This window comes from Schistocerca piceifrons, chromosome 10 (genome assembly GCF_021461385.2).
Source record: "Schistocerca piceifrons isolate TAMUIC-IGC-003096 chromosome 10, iqSchPice1.1, whole genome shotgun sequence".
Classification (NCBI taxonomy): Eukaryota; Metazoa; Arthropoda; class Insecta; order Orthoptera; family Acrididae; genus Schistocerca; species Schistocerca piceifrons.
Window position 1 is genome coordinate 22,247,216 of NC_060147.1, and position 25,137 is coordinate 22,272,352.

At 41.0% G+C, this 25,137-nt stretch overlaps 1 protein-coding gene across 2 annotated transcripts in view; it reads right to left on the reverse strand.

Annotated features, from left to right (window-relative positions):
* Positions 1–241: 241 nt before the first annotated feature.
* LOC124718805 (ras-related protein Rab-11A) overlaps positions 242–25,137 on the reverse strand; it is a 53,005-nt gene continuing 28,109 nt past the window's right edge. The window contains exon 5 of one of the 2 annotated variants that reach the window (XM_047244419.1): positions 242–1,632. In XM_047244419.1, the coding sequence (XP_047100375.1) occupies positions 1,487–1,632 (146 nt within the window). In that variant the 3' untranslated portion in view covers positions 242–1,486. The remainder of the gene's footprint in view (positions 1,633–25,137) is intronic. The other variant, XM_047244420.1, reaches the window with a different exon arrangement.

Here is a 25,137-nt window from a genome sequence, read left to right on the forward strand (position 1 = left end):
CAAATTGTATCTTGTGCAATGTGATTTAAACATGCTGAAACTATTTGTCACTGCCTGTAATTGCTATTACAAAGTCAATCGTGCAAAAATAAGAACAGCATTTGTTGCCATACCCAGCTGAAAACAGTAAGATATTTTTATGTTTCAGGTACATACTACCTGATGATTATCCCACCCACAATGAGGGTCTGTGTAAGGAAACACACTTGACAGAGAAATAATTACCATTCAAACCACCAGATATGAAACACTACTGAATAAGTAAATTTATTATGGCCATACTTTCAAATTTACAACGTAAGGACACCTTCATAATATATCAGCAGTAACACTTCAGGAAAAAGTATATATATATTTTTTCATATATAATGTATAGTAATAATAATAATAATTATAATAATAAAGAACGAGCACAGCACAGGTGTTTGAAAAAGCAGCTCACGTCGAGTAAAGCAACCAGTGCCACAGGGGTGATCAGTCACCCATGGGCGAGACAGACAAGTCAAGACAGCGGTGCAAGGTGCATTTGCAGCAGAAAGTACATGGCACCAGGCAAAACAAAATTCTCATCTAGGGGGAATGGCTCCTTCACTGGGTCACATCACGGTCTGGCACTTACAGGGTGCCACCCAAAGCTTAAAAAATAGCAAATTAATGTCTCTCTCCTTCCCCCTTCAAAATGTCATTTCTCAATATACAGTTCACCAATCCCCCCCAAGTCTATTAGCAACCACAATAACTTTTTAAAAAATGGAATTCACATCATCTCAATTTACAATCATCAAACAACTTACGTGCCTTAGTATTATTTAGACTATTACCTCTTACAACCATTTATTTAATGTTGAAAGCTCTCAACTTTTGAAGTCCGACCTGTTCTCAGTTTCCTTGACCCACGTTTAAAGTACAGTGTTCAGCAATTCATTCTGCCGAAGTATTTTTTGCGGCTCTACTATTATTTTAATATCACACGAGAACAGAGGAAAAAAAGAGTGAATGACATGTAAAACTAAAAATGTCAGTTTGTCTGTTACTCTTTCCAATCTAAACTATAACAGTACGAGTAAATAATACAACTAACATAACTTTGTTCACATTACTCACATTTTTTAAAAGTAAAAGAAAGGGAAAATCAGTAGTTCCTGCAGAAATAGAAATTCAACAATACAGTAAATCTAAAATGAAAACCAGAAAGACCTCTAAATTACTCGGGTGCATCGATAAATAAGTTACGAGACCACCTAGCCGGACATCGGGCACACGAGCGGCTAAAGTGGGATTACGCTACGCAATTAGGAATGTCACCCTGACGAAGACTGGTGTTTTCTGCCCCAGCACTGTAGATCCCAAGCCCCCTCTCCCCCCCCCCCCCCCAAAAGTCTTCCACGTCTTCCCGCTCTCGTGTTGCGACAGAGAGAGAGGCACACTCGAGGTGGGAACCTGACTCCGACTGCACCTCGGGAGCCGGGCGAGGCGGGAGATACACCTACGGAGTGCAACAGGCACGCTTCGCACCCGCCGCACTACTCTCGTCCGTAGGCTCCACGTGGATCGGCTTCATGTTGCCCGAGGGAGTGTTGTCCTCATCGGGGCTGTCTGGGATCTGTTTCTGGGAAACAATGCGGTAGATTTCTGCAACAAAGTAACACTAAGGTAAGTAGAAATTAACATTTATGTGCAATAACTTAAACACATCAAGTTGCTACCTTGTTTTCATACACGTTTTTAAGCAAATTCTGGAGACATAGAATATTGCATGAAATATCCAATGCAAATGAGGATTTTCACTCGTATGCAAACTTATTTTTACACTTCTAACGAAGCACTGACATGCTGACACCATACAAATAAAAATGTTACATTATTTGGATTGAAGCTGATAGTATACTTTCTTGAAACTTTTAATAGTACTATGTATTTGTTCCAGATGACAATTTTTATTAATTATCCGTTTCTAAAAGTCCATAGCAGACTGTCCAGAAGAGGTAATTTTTGTTATTGTTAGAACTTTCACTGTTACATCTGTGTGAATGTTAACTCTCAAACATTTGTAAGATTCTTTAAAATTGAATTAACTATGAATATATTCAACAAAATGACCACTATACATATCCCAGAACTCAACAGCAATGACTGTAAGAGAGCCCTACATGTCAATTTACTCTGACAGTTTCATTCATGTCAGATTACGAAGAACCCTTATTTCATAACCTATTACCTTTCTTTCCAGATACGTTTCTCATTGTGACAGCCAATCAGCAAACAATTTCACTGCACTCCACCCTCCCCCCCCCCCTCCTCCTCCCTTTGTGACAGCCAATCAGCAAACAATTTCACTCCACTCCAGCCCCCCCCCCCCTCCCTCCCTCTCTCTCTCTCTCTCTCTCTCTCTCTCTCTCTCTCTCTCTCTCTCTCTCTCTCTCTCTCAAGTATAATGTATAATGCTAAAACTGGATACGAACAAAACAAAAAACTTTATTATAAATTCAATTATCTGAAAATCCAAAATTTATTGAACTATGTAAGTTAAAATTGCATAAAATATTAATACTAAGTGGTTTTGGACACGTCTTCCTACCTTCCATAACACTGGTGAACTAACCAAAGGACATTTATGCTACTAGTCACATCGATTGAAAGAAGTCTATCACAGCAACAAAAAATGTTCAAATAATTTGATATTGAAAATACATTAAAGATTGAGACAGCAAGGGGAATCACCAAGGAACAGTGGGAATTACAAGTCAAACCAGTAGTGATCACAGATACTAAAAAGAAGATATGGGTGTCAGAGTAATGTAAAGATTACAACATGTTTTGTAGCCAGGTTGATAAAGACAGGAGGTTGTCAGCTGGAATGCATAATGAAGGCATGGAAAAATAACTTTCATAACCATGCATTAGTGAAAGAATAACACAGTTTATATACATATTAAAACGAGGGTGGGGGTGTAGTAGGTGTTCACGCACTTCAACAAGGAAATGGCAGCAGTTTATGAAGAACTACAAACATAATACATAAAAACTAAATGATTATTGTTTTTGGAAAAATACGGTAAACCCCAACTCTTGAAAGAATCACTTTACACATGAAATAATGTGGTGAACATTTGTCACTAAGCATGTATGTAAGAAGAGGTATCGAAAGGTTGGAAATCGTGGGTGCCCTCAATACGAAACTATGGATGAATATCAACTGGGTAATTTGCGACCCATTTTAGCATAAGATGCATCTCAATGTTTATTACATAGTATTGTCTGAGATACGTGTCTTACAATGACACAAGTTTGCAGGTACATTCAGTGATGCAGCAAGTGTTGTGAATAGAATTAGTAGTAGTGAAGAAGTAATAAATTAGACTCAGGCCTGATGCTGAAGCTTTACTGCACAAACAGCAAAATGTAGTAAGTGATAACTTTTTTTCCTTTGATCATTTGCGGAGAAAAAGTTTCATAAGGAATGGAATCTTTATTGGAAGTCCTTGAGTGCTCTCACTCTCAGGTACTGGGTGGATGAGGGCTATGCATTTGTACGCCATCAGTTATGCTGCCTAATGACAAACAAGCGGATTCTAACTGTAATACTTGTCTTTTAGTATTAAACTTCTAACACAAAATTGCATCTCTGAATGGGTAGATTTTGACAGCATTTTAAATTTCATAAATAATTACATTAAATATTGAAAAATCGATTTTTTGCTGCCCCTGCTGCAACACGTACCAGGTTCCAGGACAGTGTTTTGTAATATAGATGGTGAAACAATATGTAACAGCAACAGATACTATCACACAGACTGAAGCTTACAACTCACTTTAGAACTGCCAATAATTTCTCTGAATACACAAACACTAATTCAATTCACATGGGCACAAAGAGAAACCAAATTCGTAACACAATATACTGTAGCAAATAAGTAAACTGCAGCATTAGTCAAAGACACCAGATGCAAGTATCAGAGCAAATCATTTTCTTTCACAAAATCAAAATTAATATGCCAACAACAACGGGATCTTCTCTTTAAACCAAAACCTAATTCCACAAACAAAACCTTCAAAGTAAACCATGAAAGAGATAAAGCGTTAGATCTTGGTATAACAACTCCAATAGTTATCTGAGAAGTAGTATGAAACAGCATGTATACAGCATCTCCACCACATAAAGCATCTGGAAAGCAGGTAAAATTATGTATAAAGAACAGGCTAGGAATACTGAATGATGATGCCAAAAAGAAGCTTATCTGAAATATTTAAAAAGTTTAAGACTGAAGATAAACAGAATATCAAAGTGCAACAGTATAGAATAACGAAAATAGCGAGCTGGGAAACATATCAGATAAACTGTGAATGATCTCATGTACATCAAGACAAAGCTAATTAAATAACTGAATTTCACAACAGAAACAAGGAAGGCAAGGTATTCCTTTAACAGTGCAATATCAATAAAAGCATGTGAAAAATACTATTAAGAAATTTGGAGAGCAACCACAGAAAGGGACATTATGACCATGGAGCATGCCCCTTGTGCGGATTTGAAAGCTAAATGCTAAGTCTTGTAAGTTTTGGAAGAGATGTCAGTACAGATTATTAATACAGAACAGAATAATGATGCAACCTCTCCGTTAAGAAGACAGAAGGCAGTGCTCCATAACTGGAATGAAGAACTTGCTATGCCAACATTTAAAAAAGGAAACAAATGTGTGCGATGATTACTGACATACCAGCTTACTTAACTTGTGGGTACAAATCTATATCAAAATATCAGCAACAGATTAAATGTTGTCTCGGAAATATGTTATTAAATAACCAAGATACTACCCCGGTTTTACATTTAGTACAATCGGAAAACCAAGAAATTCAACACACTTTAATCTTTACATGCTAAGGGAAACAATGGAAAAGAAAGGAGTTCCAACTTAGCTACTAAATGCTGTTAAAACATTGAAGTGTCAGTAAATAACCAAAAAGCAACCTACTAAACGTAGAACAATGTGGAAGACAATGACTTCAATCATTTACATTATTTAACTTTTGTACAGACAATACCGTAACTACAAAAACTATTTGGCTTCAGAGCCTTCAATTGGTTATTGGCAGAGAGCATTATCTTTGGTAGGTGTTTGTTATATTTCAAAATATAACAAACATCTACCAAAGATAATGCTCTCTGGCAATAACCAATTGAAAGGGTGAGAATGATATAGTCCAAAGCCACATTTTTCTGAAAATAGGTTATTGTGTTAGTTCAATTTCTGTTCAACAGAGGAAGCTACTCGAAAATATTTTAACTTTCACTCACTGGATGGTAGAGCAGTTCACACTTGTTCTTATACAGTGAGGAAGTAGTCTTTTTCATGTGTGACAACTCACAGTAAAATGGCACTTGCAAAGAATAGGTTATTTCCAAGCGTAACAAAAAAAAGAAAATTCCGAAACAGAAATGACCAGTTCTGAAGAAGATTATTCGTCCAGTGTAAGCAGTTATTGTGCCCCTGATGAATATTCATCCGAAAATGGCATGGTAAGTCCAAATTACTTACTTTTTTAAACATTTAAAACATTGAGGCTTAGGACTGTATCAGTAAAATATTATTGCATAATTATAAATATTATATATTCACTAATTAAAATTTGTATGTGTGAATCATGAACAAATTATACTTCTATCAATTACTGCATTATCGGTAATTTTAATATTGTAAGGCTATTTGTATAATATATTCAGGTATGTTATACGTGTTAAAGTGGTTTTGGTCTTTCTCATTCTGAATACTTTGTTTGGCTTAAGATGCTGAAGAATGTAAAAGGTCTCCCGAAGTATCACCTACTAAAAGAACCTGAAGGCAGGAAAAAAAATGTGCAGTTGGAAAAGGGAAAATGTAAATGACCTAGAAATTCTGGCAGAGTGCATATCTGATAAAACAGGACATGCTAAAATTTGAGGTTCTGGATGTACATATAAAAACAAGTGTTGCAGCAAAATTCATGAATGTGTAGAGCAGATAATCCATTCTTTTTGGGATATGGGGGATTTCAATTGCCAAATTAATTACCTTCTGAGTTATATTAAGATGAAACCAGTGCAAAGGAGATCACTATGATTAACGAAAATCTGAAATAAATTTTTTACATCATGTACCTTTTATAAATAAAATATTTTGATTAATATATATTAGTCTTTTAGGTACCCAGAGAAAAGGAAAAGCAAAGTTTCATGGCGAATGGTTACTTTTTTGTACCAGGATAAGGTTAATGGCTATTATATTTTGGTACGCAGAGAAGCATTTTTAAGTGTGCATGGGCTTCAGAACAATCAAGGATGTCTTAAGAACTTACAAAAACACTCGTGTGATGGACAATCCACTTCTCCAAAAGAGAGAAGAGGTAGTTAAAGATTAATTTACTCTTGCTACCCAGAAAAACCATAATTGTTCTATCCTACTTATTTATCCAGTGTTTTTCCTTTGAGTATCATATTCAAACATAAATGCACTAAATTTCTCTGTCCTGGGCATTTATCTTTAAAATTACTTTTATTCTTTTCCTTTGTTTCCAGGAAAAATGGGGAATAAATCAAGGAACATTTCACCAGAAGCAGTTCAGACGGTTCACAACTTCACAAATAATATACCTAAGTATGCCACTCATTATAGCTGCTCACAGATCTCTCTCTGCCATGACATGTCTATTTCTTCATTGTATCAGTAGCACTATTGAAATATTGTGAAGAACAAATTCACCACAAGTAAAAGTTTCAAAATTGAGATTTTTTTAACCTTAATTTTAATATTGGTTTTGAATCACCTCGTTCAGACACATGTCGTGTGTGTGATGAATTTCAAATTGAAATACAAAATGCACAGTTGACCAATTTTGAAGATATGATTAGAAGATTAAAAATTGAAAGGGACCTATATCATTCCAAAGCATCTGCTGGACAACTTAGCTAAGGAAAATCCTGAGGAACATCTTACAATAGCCTTTGATTTTAAACAAATGTTTCAACACCAAGGTTGACATGTGGGCCTGCATTCTATAAGAGGAAGTTGTAGCCATAATTTTGGTATTCATTATTGTGGGTCTGAGCTCCTGGAGGTATGCAGCTGACTTGCATCCACTAACCCCCCCCCCCCCCCCCACACCTCCTCAAGCCATCACCTGCAAAGTCAGTGTCATGTGGATGGCAGCAAATTCCAATTTTTATTTCTCACTGGCAAACTATCAATCACTGCAGGCCTCATGCGAGACTCATCAATCTGACTAACATGCAGCTGAAAGCCAATGTTATTTCAGTTCTGCGATGGAGACTTAAGTTTTCTCCCAACCCTAAGCTCACACTGGTCATGGATACCATCAGCACAGTTGCCATGCGACTACCAGCTGAAGCAGCTGATGAAGTATGTCGTGAAACCTGTGATTCTCTAACTAGAACCAAGCCCTATGAAAGTCAAACATTACCAGCAGAGAGAGGGCAGTCATCCGGAACCTGAGAGTCCCCTGCGTAGACGGTCTTATCTTCTGATAAAGACAACACTACTCTTGTTCTCTCCCACGAATACACTGAGAAGATGCAGAGCCTGCTAGATGACAACTACAGGAAAATTAACTATGAATCCACTAAGAAGCTGGGGATTAAGACCAGGGTACTCAAGCACTGATTTACCATAGGGGGTCATCAACAAAATGTTACAAGCACCTGTACTGCCAAAATTTTATAGATGCCCTAAGATCCACAAAGACGGGTATGTTCCATCCCGCTGTGATCATTAGGGCTCCTACATATTTGCTGTCAAAATATCTGACAAATGCTACGCCCTTATATGGTCAATATGTCCACATCACACCTGCAATTCTATGGATTTTGTGAAACACCTAAACAACCTCATGCTTAAAGGCTTAGCTATCCTGGTGAGTTTTGATGTCTTCATTGTTCACCACCAGGGTGCCCATACAAGAGTCACAACAACTCAATGGTCAGAAATTTGATAGGAAGACCACTGACCTTACCAAGCATGTCCTGAGCTCCATGTATGTTCTGTTTAATACAGAAAACTGAACAGAGGGAGCCATAATGGGCATACCACACTCACCTGTAGCTGCAAATTTGCATATGGGGCACTTCGAGGAAGAAGCCCTGATGTCATCCAAATGTAAACCTACCTACTTTTTCCATTATGTAGATGAAATGTTCATCACCTGACCTTATGGAAAGCTTCTTGACTTCCCTCCACATCTGAACTCCATTCATCCCAATATCAAATTCACTACAGAGACCAAAGCAGAAGGAAGACTACAATTTCTGCCATCATGGTCAAGAAACGAAACGATTGCATCCTGGGCCCCGGTGAGTATCAGAAGAAAACACAAAAGGACCTGTAATCACACGAAGTCAGCTGCCACAACCATATGCAGAGGAATGGAATATTCAAAACACTAGTGCACACAAAAAACACCATCTCAGATGCAATGTCTGCCCTGAAACTGGAACATCTTAGAACCGTGTTCAGAAAAAAATAGTTACACAGAATGGGAAATTATGTGCGCACCTTGCCTCATCATTATGGTTCATCCTGTGGAGACAGAAGAAGTCAGGGAGGTAGAGGCAGCCACTGCATTTATACTGTATGGCCGTGCACTGTTGGGGAAAAATGTGACATACTGGAAAAGCACTAAGTAAAAGATGTCTTCTGCCTGCCAAATAAAACATGGGCATCATTGGGGATTGTCAAACACAATGTACTGATGTACATCAGATACCATGCCAGTGTGGCAAGACAAACAGCATGCACAATTTAAGATCTGTCCCAAGAACACCAGCAGCACACACTATTGACATATGCCAAAAAGTTGTCGCAGAGCATTGTTTGCATGAGAAGGATGCAAAGGATACAAATGTAGCAGGATTATAGCACAGGCTCGCAAATACTGGGACAGTTTTAGAGGTGTCAAAGAAATTCACATTAAGGACAATCTCAGTTGCTTAAAAAGACCTCTCCATCTTCTGTATAACTAAGGCATTTTGCTGAAGTGAGTTTCCCAGAGTACTAGACTATCAGGGTGCCTTTAAAGAAATCTTGAAATTATTGAGAATGTCAAATCCAATTGGACTGTGACAGGCGACATTAGGCAAACAAGAGTGAATACGTTTCACACTGTTTTGATAAGATGTGCAGACTATTCGATTTCCGCTTTATAGTATCACTTCATAACCTGAATGATCGCTTTCACCTGTGACAGCGCAGAATTGCAAACAACATCATTGGCTTGTTAGTGTTCCGTGATTTTTAACACACTTGTGTATTCTGTGACTTTACTAATGATTTTTACCTTCCGATAGTAGGCTTGACTACAGATGGACGTATTTTCAAAGGTGGTGTACTATTGTTAAAAAAGAACAGCAGCCATTGTTGTGAGATAAGAAAATATTAATTTTTTGTCAGTATACGCTCTTGTAAGAAGCTGAATGTATACTTCAAGTGTTGAGAACTGAGAAAAATGTTTTTATGAATGTCATCTTAAAAGGTAAAATTTTTCCCATATCTGAAGTGAATATTATGCTCATCTTTCCTCTCCTAGTAATTATGATACAAAGTGAAGCAAGCAGAAGACTTGGGATTTTGAGTGCTAGGTAGTAGTGTGCAATCCCTGTTTAAAAACAGTCTTCTGGAATGAAGAGATTCTCTTTTGTGAAAAGTGAAAATTTGTGGCACTTGCCCTACCGGCACAGGCTATCATAGTTGTTCAGAATCATTCATCTGACTTGCTCTTCAATAACAGCATCAAGAATTTTCCAAAGCTACATTACTACACAGGCTGTTTCTTATGTTGGATGCTAAGAAACTTAATCTTTAGTGCACTCGACTGCACAACAGATGCCACGCATTACTGAAAAATCACTAAATTACTCTCTTACAGCCATCAAGACATTAAAATCCACAACACTGAATATTTTTGATGAAAAGGTCAATTTCTTTATATTCAAAAGTAACACCAAAGGAAAGATTTACATAAATCATATAATACTAGGAAGGTAAGAGTAGGGAACAGAAGTTACAATTTTGCAGCAAAAAGTTTCCAGGCTGTCTTAATTCTTTTTGCTCTTATCAGGAATACTCAAATTTTCTAGCAGCTAAGAGCTTCTATCTGCAAAACCCTCAAAGCAGCTAAGAGCTATCTGCAAAACCCTCAAAGCAGAAGAAAATACTCAGGTGAACTCTTGTCCAAGAATATGTCACAATATAAAATTTGCACCATTAATGTCCTGTAATGAGGAGAGATCATTTTGCTCTTATAAAAACATTTCTGATCGGCAGCATTTTACAAGTGCCAATAATTTGGAGAAGTACTTCATTGTTCTCTGCAATTCAGACTGGAGGGTAAGGTAGGGATAGAGTAGGGTAGGGTAGGTGCCTTAGTAATTTAAGTGAAGATGGACATTTCAGTAAACACACAACAGAAAATAATTCTTTTATTAGCACAGTTTAGACATATTTTTACAACATATCTTCTTTGTTAACGTGTTTCTAGTACATTTAAATGCATATTAAGATAAAGTAGGTTACGAAGTTGATTTCAGTAAAAATGGTTTTGTGTTATATATTAAGTAATATTTTTTGTGATATTACATGTTTGCTCATTTTCTTTACATAAATACAAACACATTCTGTGTGCTGATATTGTATGAAAACTTGTGCCTTAGGCATCAGTGAATGAAAACATGCAAAATATTTTAACTGCCTTCTATATTTCCAAAGTTGGCAATTATGGCACAAGCAGCTGACACTAAACAGATCTACTATACGATTTTTCCATATCAAGTTTTCAACAATATGCATACTAGAAACTCAAAACTTTATGCTGCTAACAAAGCCACAGCTTGTGACTTGTAATCTTCTGGGCATCTACCCAGAACAATTAATGAAAACTGTAGCTAAATCTGTCTGTCGTCCCCTTGTCCCCGCCCCCCAAACGACCAAATTCTAACCAATGTGCTACCACACTTCTTGACCAAAGTAATTGAGAAACCAAACCCCCTCACAATAATGCACAACTCTACATTAATTTATTAATTTCAATCAATTAGATTTCTCTAACATAATTAACAAGTGCCCCTGAAGTTCTCTACACACAAGGTAAGGGAAATGCCAAGGTGGATTCTGAAATTGCTTCTTGCACTAAACTAGCAGCAGTTATGGAAATGTGTGAAAATGAATGTTGCTGAGTGTTGTTCATTTTTTGATCAATACTTACCAACATAAAAGGCATTACTCTAAGTTGTGCACACTGAATCAATACTACCACTTCTTTTAAACAATTTTATGTCGTCAAAGCACAAACCTCTTAAGTGAGTATGTAACACTGTGGTTCTAGTAACAAACGCCAGTTCATTAAACACAATTCTTTGCTATCTTTACAACAAACGTTATAAATGGGGATGATGGCTCATTTATGAACTACAATATACATACTTGTTGCATGAACTGTGTTCCCGAAGATATAATCCAGAACAAATAATGAAATTATGCAAAGTAAAGGAGCTTTTGAGACTATTGGTGCTGTCTGGACAATACTTTATGGTAGAGATATCAATGTATAACTTCTCTGGTTAACATGTGCCTTCCCCTGGAATTTGTTAATTACTACAGTAATCTGAAGTATTCTGCCACTAATTATCCCGATGTGTAAGAAAGTTTAATGTGGATAAAAACAAGATTGAGCATACGAAAGTGGATTATTGACATTGTTTCTCTTTTTGCAATTAATCTTTCCACTACTACAGATGTGCTCTTTGCATTCCGTGCTGAGGCAGCTTTTGTTATGGCTGTATCACTTGTAAAACACTAGTGCCTGTACTAAGAGATGGTATTCAGGCTGATATGAAATATTTATCTGATTTTTTGCAAACTATAATGGGAAAACATTTGATTTTTTGCACATCTTAAAGTCTGGTATCTTCACCTGAAACAACTGAGTTTTATCCATCATACATACTGCGCAGCATCAAATCAAAACATTGTACAAAATTTTAATGAGTTCGCAAAGGTAAAAAACACACTGTGTAGACTGCATATGGTTGATTTTAGTTCATACGTTGCAGTAAATGAAATTTAGATAATGTATTGAAATTTTATTAAAATTGAGAGCAGGATGATACCTATGTTCTCACGTTACTGGGTTTTTATGTCCAAAGGATGGTAGCACATGATGCACCCATTCATGTCTTTTGGCACTGTGAATCCTGTAGCCACAACAATTGTCTACCTCGACTAATTCAAGGTATCAAAATGAGGTTTTTGCAAACTATAGCATGTAATGAGGCACATTAAGTTGTATGATGACTATTCTATAAACTTTTTTATTCACTGAAACATGGAAATAGCTCATCCGCAGAAGTGAGAGGTTGTCTGTTCACGATGCATTCAGATGACGTTAGCATAGTAGAAAAACCCAAGTGGGCCACATACACACACACCCAGAACACCTGAGGGCCACTGTAACAAAGGCACACATACCAGCAAATGGGTTAAGAAGCAAACTATTGTGAACCAAGGGTAACTTTTCTCCAGAACATGATTTAGTACGTAATTCTATTTGATCTAACAATAATGCTGGTACTTGTATTATTTGCAGTTAATTTCAGAAAATTTGGTCTCCAAATTTTGACAGTAAACGCATTGCAATGCACAATGCCTCTCAATGGCTGCCACTAAAGTTGGATGAGCATCTCCATAACACACACAGACAACTAACTCTCCCAGATAAATGAGCAATATTCCAGAATCTGTTAACTGAAGTTTATATAAGCTTTTCCTTCAACTAGTTTTAGGTACCCCTGAACACATACTGCAAGAAATTTATAGTTACTTTTTCAAATTGTTATGAATTGTGTAACCTAACAGTAACGGATGCTTGTTTAAGTTCGGTATGTTAAATTTATTTACACTGAGGGCCAATCCTCAATCTTACTGCACTTCCCAGATTTTCTTTCACAATGGAACATTTCAGTACGTCAAGAATGTTGTATCTAGCTCTACAAGGAAGTCATTAACCATAACATAAGCCAAGCCATTAATATCTAAGTTCAAAATTTATTCATTTGGTTTGTTTGTTTTTGTTTTAGGGTGCAGAAACAACTAGGGTCACAAGCACTGATGTCTAAACTGTAGAACACGAAGATAAAGAGAGGAGTTAAAAACCACTACACACCAATCCCAGTCAACGGAAGGAAAGACAGCTAAAAACAGGGATGTGGAGAAATGTCTATACAATATGCCATAAACAGAGGTCCTGAACTAAAAAGTGAATGGCTATTGCCATATTGCTACAATGAATAAAAAGTAAAATGTGGTCGACAGCCCACGTCGTTCACTGAAACTGCCAAAATTCAGACAGCAAACAAATAGGAACATAATTGGTTAAAAAAAGGGTATTCCGTCAGGAAATGGTGGACAATTAAGAGTTGGACATAATGAGCACAGTCCTTTGAGCACAAAGTGGTGGGGGACCACCACTTAAATAGCGATGGCTAAAAAGACAGTGCCCAATATGCAACCTAGTTAACATTATCTCCCTTGTGGCAGAGGGGCAACAGGTGGTGGTTTAACCTGTTGGGAGAGGCTCAATAATCCAGAGCTTGTTCCCATGAAGGGAGGACCAGTGGTGACACCAAAGTGACACCACCTTCATACACATGGCAACAAAGAGATCATCAGAGGGAGTGTAAGAACTACCAGGCTGAGGTAAGCGTCAGCAGCAACCCACATAAACACCACAGTGCCTCCATCAAGAGTAAGCAAATACAGCTTTCCTGGACCCGTTGCACTAAGGGATGGATGATGTGCATCACACAGAGGTTTTGAAAGTCACAGATAGCGAACAGACGATCCAATTGAGAAGCCTGTGTCGCCAGGTGTACTGCATGGCCTAATACAGGGCAAAGAGCTCTGCTGTAAATACTGAGCAGTGTTCCAGAAGCCAATACCGAAAAACAATGACGAAGGCACACCCTACATTACGATCAGTATATTCAACAGTACTATCGCGAAATTCCATGTGAAGGTTGTGAAACTGAAGGCAACAGAGTGAGGCTGAAGTAGAGTCCTTAGGAAATGAATGAAGGCCACGGTGAACACAGACTGCTGCATGAAGTCAATGTGGTGAAGGATTCACACCTACCACGAAAGTGGCAGGTAGTGTGAAGCTAAGCTATCAGAGCAAGAGCTGAAAGCAAACTCCAAGTGGTAACAAAGAAGAGGGATGCACCACTAACTGGTGATCAGACGAGTCATCAAAGGAGGCATAGGATGGGTGGACACGCATGTCAGACAACAGGCACACATATCTGCCGAGGAGAAGGTAACGGCAGTAGTTCAGCAGCTTCTGCATACAGACACTCAACTGGGCTAGTGTACAAGTTGCCAGTGGCCAGACGGATGCCACGACAGAGGATAGTATTGATACTGTGTAAGAGGGACGTTCGTGCAGAAGCATAAACGAAACATCGATAGTCTAGTTTCGAACAGACAAGGGACTGGTACGAACAGAGGAGGGTGCTTCGATCTGCACCCCAGGAAGTACCAATGAGGATGCAGATATTGAGGGACCAGGTAAGACACGTCTGAGGACCAAGAAAGTTTGCAATTGAGCATGAGCCCCAGGAATTTTTAGTTTCAACAAATGGAAGAGCAACATGCCCAAGATGTAAAGACAGTGGAAGAAACCAATTCTGCCATCAGAAGTTCTCACAAACGGTTTTTCCAGTGGAAAAATGAAAGCCACTGTCGATGCTCCACGAGCAAAGACGATTGAGACACCACTGAAGACACTGCTCAAGGAGACAAGTCCGTGGAGAACTGCAATAAATAGTAAAATCGTCAACAAGAAGGAAATCAGATATGCCTGCCAGGAGACAGGCCATTATAGGTTTAATGGCAATAGGAAAGAGGATGATGCTCAGGACAGAGCTCTGAGGCACACCGTTTTCCTGGATAATAGTGCCCGACAAGGCAGAACCCACACATACCTTGAAAGCTGTCCTAAAAATTCCTGAAGAAAACCACACGTGTAGAGTGTACGGAGGATACCAGTCCTCCAGCAAGTGTCTTGGGCTTTCTGCAAATCGAAAAACATGGCCAGTCAGGGATTTCTGCAGAAAACCCTTCGTGACATGGGTGGACAAAGGGAGAAGACTCAACTGCAGAATGGCACACTCAAAAGCCACGCTGTGCAGTCATTATTAAATTGTGTAGTCATTATTAAATTGTGAATCCGAGCCACCACACCAGCTGGGCAAGAATCACGCATTCCATCACCTTGCAAACTCAGCTGGTGAGAGAAATGGGGCATTGGCTAAAAGGAAGGTGTTTATCCTTACCGGGCTTAAGTACGGGTATGACAGTGGCTACACACCAGCATTTGCAAAACATGCCCTCTGCATATATGTGGTTGCACGTATTAAGCAGAAAGTGCCTGCCCGGAAAGGTGTTGCAACATCTGAATGTTAACAGTGTCTGGCCCTGGAGCAGAGGATCGTGGTGAAGTGAGAGCATGATCTAACTCCCTCATAGCCACACTAACACTCACAATTCTGAGAAGCTCAAGCTGCCTCCACCCATTTCCAATGGATGAAGGCAGGGTGATAGTGGGAGGAGCTCGAAATTGCCGCAAAATGGGAGTCCAAGGTGTTGGAGATAGCAATGGGGTCCACAATGACATCTGCTACTATAATGCTGGAAATTGGGGAATAGATCTTGGTCCCAGAGAGCCACCAGAGGTTGGCCCACACAACGGAAGAGGAAGTGGAAGTGGGACTGCTAGAAGAACTAGCAAACGAAATCCAACTAGCTATTTGGCTTTCCCGAAGAACGCAACGACACCGTGCACCCATTTGTTTACGATGAATGCGGTTTGCCGTCATATGATGACAGTTAAAAACGAGGAGAGCACATCTCCGTGTGTGTTGTGGTACACCTCAATCCACCAGGCGATTAGGACACGGTGCGGTAAAGAAGAAGTGCAAGGAATGGAACATTCTGCTGGGGTAAGGATAATGTTTATAAGATATTCCACCTGGTCATCATAACTGGGGAAATCTTGTTCACTGAAGTTTGCCAGGGAGTAGTAAAGCTTCCAATCGGCCTTAGCAAGCTGCCATCTGGGTGTGTACGGAGGTGGGGTAGGTGTCAGCAAGCAGAGAGCACACAGCAAATGACCACTCAAGTTGTGTCAGAACGGACCATTCGAGACTGATGGTTGCAAAGCTGAACAAGGAGACAGCAATGCAACCTTGACATTGGGCAATTTCACAACATCAGGGCTGAATTTGAGATCGCATGTCTGCATGGCCATTTTCTTCATGGAACGAGACATAGCAAGAACACAGTACTGTAAGTGTCAGACAGTAGAACGCAGGGCTTGTGACTCGTTAATAACTTGCAAGTGACTGGGTAAGATACTTTTTCCTTTAATCTCTGACAGCCCACCATTGACATATGTGGGCCAATCTCGAGATGAGTCAGCTTGGTCGCCGTTGCTATTTATACAGTGGGGGAGAAGGAGGCAGACCTTTGCCCTCATGCGCATCCCTACCACAGGTTACTCTCATGTTGACAACACACGAACGAGGTTGAAAATGACACAGGTAGCAGGGCATCTGGTTCAGAATATACTGTGACTGATAATTCATAGTCAGATTTGATCTTTGACGGAAGTACCACTACCAAACGTGATAAAGTGCTTGTGGGCGCTCAGGAAGTATCCACCCTTTTCATCAACCAATGGTCAGCAATGACACCCTGATCAGAGAGGTACATTTGGATTTCGGCCTCAGTCAGACCATCAAGCAGCCTAGTGTAAATAACACCACAGGAAGAATTCTATGGGCATCGAGACGAACAGGACAGCCATGGAGAAGTGAATTGGCATGCAGTAGTTGCACTTGAGAATCAGAAGTAGTCTCCAAAAACAAAGTGCCATAGTGTAAACGAAAGCAGGATTTTACAGGGGCGGCAACTGCATCAACACCTTTCTGAATTAGGAACGGATTTACCATTGCAAAGGATCGACTGTCTTTAGTACGTGAAACCACGTGGAACCGTGGTGCAGCTGGGAGGGTCTCTGGATCGGGAGCTTCATTCCATTTATATTTGGTTTGGTAGACAGACTGCAATAATGATGATTGGTCATTGTGAGAAAACCCCCATGATTGCCAGCTTCTCCAATGCTACGCATCTTCCAACTGGAGGCCCCATTCACAAGGAGGTGCACCCACCTTGCATGATTGTTCACACTTCAGATCACACCTCCTGAACACCTAACAGAGGGACCAAATCATCAATTTGAGAAGGTAACAGCTCAGGCAATCACCACACATTGTGTGTGCTGTGCATGTCTGACCTATAGAGGGGACCCTACATTTCTCACCCAATAGCAGATGCCAAGACAAATCACAGAACTTTGCTGAATAGCTTGGGCATTCGGTTCAAGCCCTCCACTTGACCCAAACCAAGAGTACCACCATCAGTCCTTGGAACTGATATACCAAATATTAAGCTGTTTTTTCATCTCTCACACAATATTAGCATCCATTAACAATTCAGTCAGCCATTTAAAAGGAATTTAGAACAAGCTGTGTACTCTGACATCACTTATGCTGAAACCAGCTACAATTTGTGCATTCAATATTCATTAGCAGAACCTCATCTAAAAAGGAACCCTGAAAAAGTTGATTGCAGATTTCTTTCTTCTTGACCTACCAGCTATTTCTCTGAGGGGGCTCTTACCTAAGAATTCATCTATCAAAGGTCAGAACATCCACCCTATACCTGTGTCCAGACTTTCCAGAAAGATCACTAAAGGACACAACAGGTAAGGCATCACACACTGACTCAGGTGTGCACAATAGAGGGGAATGCCAATTAGTAGCTAAGGCATTGGTACAAAGCTGTGCAGTCAGTAGCCACATGAACCATCTGGCCAGAGAGACCCTCCCACTGTCAGCTCAAATGCACTAAAAAGCACAGCGACAGCGTTTCCACAGCATTTTAGGTGTACCTCAAATGCCACAGCATTTGTTCCATGTCCCAAATTGCTGCAGAGTCTGTCAACCACACCCAGTGTAACTAACATCAGTTTCAGGCAGCAGCCAAATCATCCTGCATACAAACTCAATGAGCAGTCCTACCATGTATGAAGTTCATAAATAATTTCAGAGTAAAGGTTGGTTTTATTTTGCTTTAGGGCGCAGAAACACCTGGGCTCATACGCGCCCAAGTCAAAACTATAGAACACAAAGACAGAGACAGCAACACAGAGCTCATCACAGGGAGTATAGGTATTCGCAAGCTGAGGTACAAGAACGGCAGCTTTGTAGGCAGCGTCAGCACCTTCATTTCCTGGCAGACCAACATGACCAGGAACCCACAGAAATATACTGGAACCACCAAGAGTGAAGTCAACAGTTTTCCTGGACCCACTGCACTAAGGTACGGGCAGTGTACAGTGCACACAGGCTTTGAAGGGCACAGAGTGAGCAGAGAACAATTGAAAAGGCTGTGTCACTGGATGTACTCCGTTGCTTGATACAAGGCGAAAAGCTCGGCTGTAAATACTGAGGAGTGTGCCGGAAGGTAATATCTAAAGACACAGGTGTCAATTACTAAGGCACACCTGACCCCATGGGCAGTGCGAGAGTCATCAGTGTATACAAAGGTACTATCACGAAGTTCCACACGAAGGTCATGAAACTGAAAGCGATAGACCGTGGCTGGAGTAGTGTCCTTAGCAAGCGAATGAAGGCCAGGATTAACATGGGCCACTTCACAAAGCCAAGGAGGTGAAGGGTTCACACCCACCGAGAAAGGTGCAGGTAGTAGAGTGAAAAGCCACCGCGCAAGTGCTAGAAGTGGACTCCAGGAGGTAACAGAAGAAGGACGAGCCCCATAACGATGATCAAAGGAATCATCAAAGAAGGAGGCATAAGATGGGTAGCCACGCAAAGCAGATGAACAACATACATACCTGCTGAGGAGAAAGTCAGAGCAGTAAGAAAGTGGTAGTTCAGCATACAGACTCAACCATGTAAAAGGCAAATGGATGCCACAATGGTGGACAGTGTTGAGATGGCTTAAGAGGCATGGGCTTGCAGACGCATAAACAAAGCACCCATAGTCTAGTTTCGAATGGACAAGGGACAGGTACAAATGGAGGAGGGAGGTTCGATCAGCACCCCAACAAGTACCATTGAGGACATGTAGGACACTGAGGAACCGCGTACAGCAGGCTGCCGGGTAAGATACACAGGAGGACCAAGAGTGTTTCCTATCAAGCATGAGCCCCAAGAATTTCATAATGTCAACGAATAAAAGGGCAACAGGCCCAAGATGTAGAGATGGTGGGAGAAACCATTTGAACCACCAAAAAATTCACACAGACAGTTTTGTCAGTGGAAAAGCAAAAGCCATTATTGACACACCAGGAGTAAAGGCAATAAAGACACCACTGAAGACACTGCTCAGTGAGACAGGTCTGTGGCGAACTGCAATAGATGGCAAACTTGTCGACAAAAAGTGAGCCAGAGACACTAATGGGGTAATGGCAATTGCAAAGAAGGTGACACTCAGGACGGAATCCCGAGGCACACAGTTTCCCAGGATAAAGGTGTCCGACAAGGCAGAACCCACATGCACCTTGAAAACTTGATCTAAAAAAATGCCTGAAGGAAACAGGGCACGCAGCCATCGAAGCCCCACGTGTAGAGTACAGAGGATACCAATTCTTCAGCAGGTGTCTTAGGCCTTCTCCAAATCAAAAAACACGGCCACAGCCTGATTTCCACAGAAAACCATTCGTGACACAGGTGGACAAAGTAACGAGATGGTCAACTGCAGAATGCCGTGCTCAAAATCCACACTGTGCATTCGTCAGTAAATTGATGGACTCTAGCCACCATACCAGTCGGGCATGAATCATATGTTCCATCACATTGCAAACACAGGTGGTACGAGAGGTGGGGGTGGTAGCTAGAAGGAAAGTTTTTGTCCTTGCCAGACTTAGGTACGGGTACAGCAGTGGCTTCACGCCAGCATCCAGGAAATGTGCCCTCTGTCCAGATGCGGTTGTAAATGTTAAGCAGAAAGTGCTTGCCCGCAAGATAAAGGTGCTGCAACATCTGAATGTTGTTGGCATCCAGCCCTGGGGCCGAGGATCAGGATGAACTGAGACCACAGTCAAGCTCCTCCGTAGTAAAAGCGGCATTGTAGCACTCACCATTCAGAGAAGAAAACATTATTGCCCGAGCCTCCTCCAGTCGTTTCCGAAGGAGGGAGGCAGGGTGATAGTACCAAGAGCTCAAAACTTCCGTAAAATGGTGGCCTAAGGTGTTGGAGACAGCAGTAACATCGCCTGCTACTGTGAGGCCAGAAATGGGGGAATGGGGGAATGGATTTCGGTCAGAGGGAGCCGTCCGAGTTTGGCCCACATGACAGAGGAAGGGGTGGAACTAGTAAAACAACTAGTGAATGAATTCCAGATAGCTCATTTGCTATCCCAAAGAACACAATGACACTGCACGCATCTCTTTACAATGAATGCAGTTTGCCTTTGTAGGATGATTGTTAAAAATGCAAAGAGCACGTCTCCGTGTGCAAATTGCATTGCAGCATGCCACAATCCACCAAGGGACTGAGACACGGTGCAGTAAAGAGGAAGTGTGAGGAATTGAACATTCTGCAGCAGTAAGGATAACACTGGTGAGATAGTCCACTGGGTCATCCTAACTGAGGAAATCACGTTCTTCGAAGGTCGCCTGGGAGGAGTAAAGCGGCCAGTCAGCCTTAGTAAGCTGCCATTTGAGCGTGCACACGGATGGGATAGGAGTCGGCAAACAGAGCACACGCGATATGGTCACTCGAGTAGGTGTCAAAAAGAACAGACCACTCAAGATGATGGGCAAGCTGGGAAGTGCAGAAGAATAGGTTCAAATGGGAATAGTTGTGCAAGAAGTCAGAAAAAGAAAGTGAGTGCTCCGTTGTTAAGGTAGAAGAGAGTTGGTAAGGAGGTCAGCCAAGAGGGCACCTCTCTGACAGGCCCTGGGAGAACCCCACAAGGGATTATGCACATTAGTCACCAAGTAGCAAAAATGGGGGAGGTAGCTGCCTGATAAGCTGAAGGAAGACTGCCCTGGTGACATCGAATGACGGAGGTACATAAATGTTACAGAGGGAAAAGGCAAACTGCAATATCTTTAAGGCAGATAGTCAGGGAGGTGGGTTGGGTTGTTTGGGGAAGGAGACCAGACGGTGAGGTCATCGGTCTCATAGGATTAGGGAAGGACGGGGAAGGAAGTCGGCCATGCCCTTTCAAAGGAACCATCCCGGAATTTGCCTGGAGCAATTTAGGGAAATCACAGAAAACCTAAATCAGGATGGCCGGACGTGGGAGTGAACCATCGTCTTCCAGAATGCGAGTCCAGTGTCTAACCACTGTGCCACCTCGCTCGGTGGAGATGGGTCGACTACGAATGTCATCCCATAGGATCAGCAAGACACCCCCACGAGGCGGAATGCTGATCTCAGGGGATGCTCAAAACGAATCAGTAAGTAATGTGAAAGTTCAAGCCAGTTGTGAAGGTGCAATTTCATTTCCTGAAGGCAGTGTACAAGGGGATGCTGCAATGCTAAAAACAGCTGTAATCCTCTTTGTGGGACCGAAGGCCACAAACGTTCCATTGGACGACAGTCACAAGCAGGAAGAGCTGCAGGGTGTCAACTCGGCAGCCGCCGAGTGACAGCCAGTGTAGAATCTCTACTACAGGGCACAGAAGCAGGAGGATCCTGCTCCGTGGGGTCCACAGAAGCAATGGCTTGCTTGTGCAGTTGGTCTGTGGAGTCCAACACTGAAAAACGGTTGGTGGTGCACACCGGCAAGACAGAGGCCGGCCGAGCTAAGATACCACGTGGTGACACCGTCGAACAGGATCTTCAAGTCGGCAAAGGAGAAGACTGTTTGCCTTCGGTGGACTTCTTCGAGCCTTTCTGGTTAGAGGAAGACTCGGGTGTGGGACGGAGGAAGTCTTCGTGGGAGTACTCCTCCTGTCCTTTCCTGCCTACTGTTTGTGTAGCTGATGGTGCAGTGGGAAGTGTGTTCAAATCATTAGCCTCATCACATTTACATTTCGTAGATGTCGACTGGGAAGACGATTGACTCATTGCACGAAAATCCCCACGATTGCTAGCGTCTCCGACGGCGCGCTCCTTCCAACTGGGGGCTCCCTTCACAAGCAGGTGCACCCGCCTGAGGTGATTGTTCACACCTCACGTCACACCTCCCGGGCATCTGACAAGAGGGACCAATCGGCAATTTGGGAAGGTTGCAGCTCAGGCAATCACCCCTCCCTGGGCCTCGCCTATACCAGGGGGTTCGTGCAAACCCTACCTGTCGACCCGGGGCTGGGAATTACGCGTTACCCAGTCACCTGTTAAGCATCAAACGTGTGGGCCTGCCAACATCAAACGTGTGGGCCTGCCTTCAGAAGTGTACAGGGAGGAAGAAGAAAAAGAGGAACCTCAAACGCCATAGCAGAGGAAGGACAGGAGAAAGGAAACAAAGAAAGGAAAAGGGAGCGAGAAACAGTGGTGAGCCTGTTCCTACATCAGCAAGACAAGGCAGATATTCCCAGTAACATCCTAGACATGTTCCCAAGGGAGAGGAAAAAGAACAGCAATAGGATAGACAGGCAGCAAGGAAGGGAAAAAACACTGCAAAGACTGGGGCCCTTGGTAGCCAAGCACGAACCTGCCAAAGAGTGACGAGCCCCCTGGGTGTCAGAGTAAAGGGGACTACTCACCAAATGACATAAGCATTGAGTTATCAACAGGCACACACAAAGAGAAAGCAACCTTGGGAGCTTTCATAACACACACACACACACACACACACACACACACACACACACACACACACACAAAAAACTGCCCCTGGATAGTTCCAGTTGCGCTCCATTCCAGCTGTGCTGCATTCCAAATCAAGAAAGGCTTTATTCCACAAGCTAGTAAGTGTCGTGTGTGTGTGTGTGTGTGTGTGTGTGTGTGTGTGTGTGTGTGTGTAGACTGGCACATGCACACATGTTCCTGTCAATGACAACACTTCTATTTGGTGAATGGTGGTCTTTATTCCTTAGTTCTTTACATTCTACCAATTTTCACTATATTCCTGTTAAGTTCAGTTTTACAATTAACATGAAAGAAGCAAACTTACTGAAAATGGGGAGACTGCCATAACATGGGATCACACTACATGTGGCAGATTGGTGCCTACTGATTTAACAAGAAAATAATAGTTAGTTTTGGCATATATACACTTATAACTGAATCAGTTCTGTATTGCTACAAATACTGCAATTACTGTTTTGTTGAACAGAACATTTTTGACTGATTCTCATTACTTAATGGAAATTAAAAGGACCTCAAGAGAAGAGTTTGATAGCAGCATTCAGGATTGCATTTTTCATGGTATTACAATTCTCTTATCTGTAAACTCTCTCATAAAAAGCAAAATCCAAGAGCTATATGAAGAGTACGTCTAGCTATCAGATGCTAGCAAATAATGCAAACACTGACAGGTAAAAACTGGTCAACCAGAAACATTTGAGTAGCTGACTTGATCCCAAACAATCACCAACACAACTTAGTAACACTGCCTCATTTGATAAATGTACTACTACATTTATTATTATAATCTCCCTCAGATGTACACAATGTAATGGTTTTCAGGTCTCTTTAAGCCAACTCACTATTGAAAGTAATTTTTAGGCTGGTTGAGTATCAGCAGCTTCCTACCATATCCCTACTTATACACTGCTCCAATAGCTGACAGGACAAAATGCATTGCCAATATTATGTAGAACTGTTAATTCACTACAAATAGGACAATAATGATTGAGTTCACTTGACAGCAGTTCTGGTTCTGGGCTAGTGTGGGGTTGTATTCATTGTATCATTTCGTTTCAGAATTAAATACATAAAGACCGATTGTACTATGAGGATTTTTGAGGAAGTTTATTGGAAATACTGGAAACAGGTATGACATTTCATGTATCAATGCAAAGGAAATGATATTTCACACTGCAACAAGAGTTCCAAAAGCATAGTATGAAAATTTCTGTCAGGATGTCCAAATTTATTAGATTTCTGTCCTACTGAATAATCCACTGTTACAATATACAGCTAGAATGATACGCAGTATTCCTGGTATTGACTTTACACATATCTTGCCATTACAGTAATCAGATGTAAACCTCACCAAAAACTGTTTGTTCCCTCAGCTGTATTTGGATAAAAATGTACTGATCATACTATACAGAAAATATAAAGCATTTTTGCTTTATGTCATACTCCAAATGGAAATCATTTGTGGAAACACACAATATTTAAAAAAATTTCAAGTGATACAACTTATGTGACCAAAATGAAAGTACACGATACAACTATAGTCTGATATCTCCAACCACTGTGGCCAGATGGCTGCAGCAGCTGGAGGTAGCAGCCATGTGCATAAGGGGGGGCGGGGGTAGGTGTTATGCATTAGGTATGCACATGCACACACTTTTCTTCAGAAGGCTTGGCCAAAAGTTCAATGTGTAACAGTTTCTTTGTTGTGTCTGTCTACAACTCAACATGTCTTTATAGTCATTAGCAATCTATCCTTTTCATGATGAAGATGATATTCCAACCTCTACTTTACATTGTAGAATGGCAATAAAATTATCATGCAAGGAGGAACTATTCAGATGCGAGAAGGACTGACTTGTTTATAAGAATTTAATTTATCTGCAATTGCATACATGAATTTACAGACACTGTATAATCACAATTGCTAGACCAAGATTTAAATAGCGAACAATTCATAGCTGACTTGTGAAGAGCAATATTACAATTCAGTCGAGCAAGGGAATTTGTAATGATTAGCTCAACTATTATGTTCTTTCAATCTGTTAATGTTTACAGGAAACTTCTTGTACCCCAGCACATTGTAATATACACAACACAATATTATAATATTGATCCTTAAACTAGAAACACTTACGTGCTAAATTTTTAAAATAATCAAGTGACTAGCTTACATTCCCTCGCATGAAAACAGGCT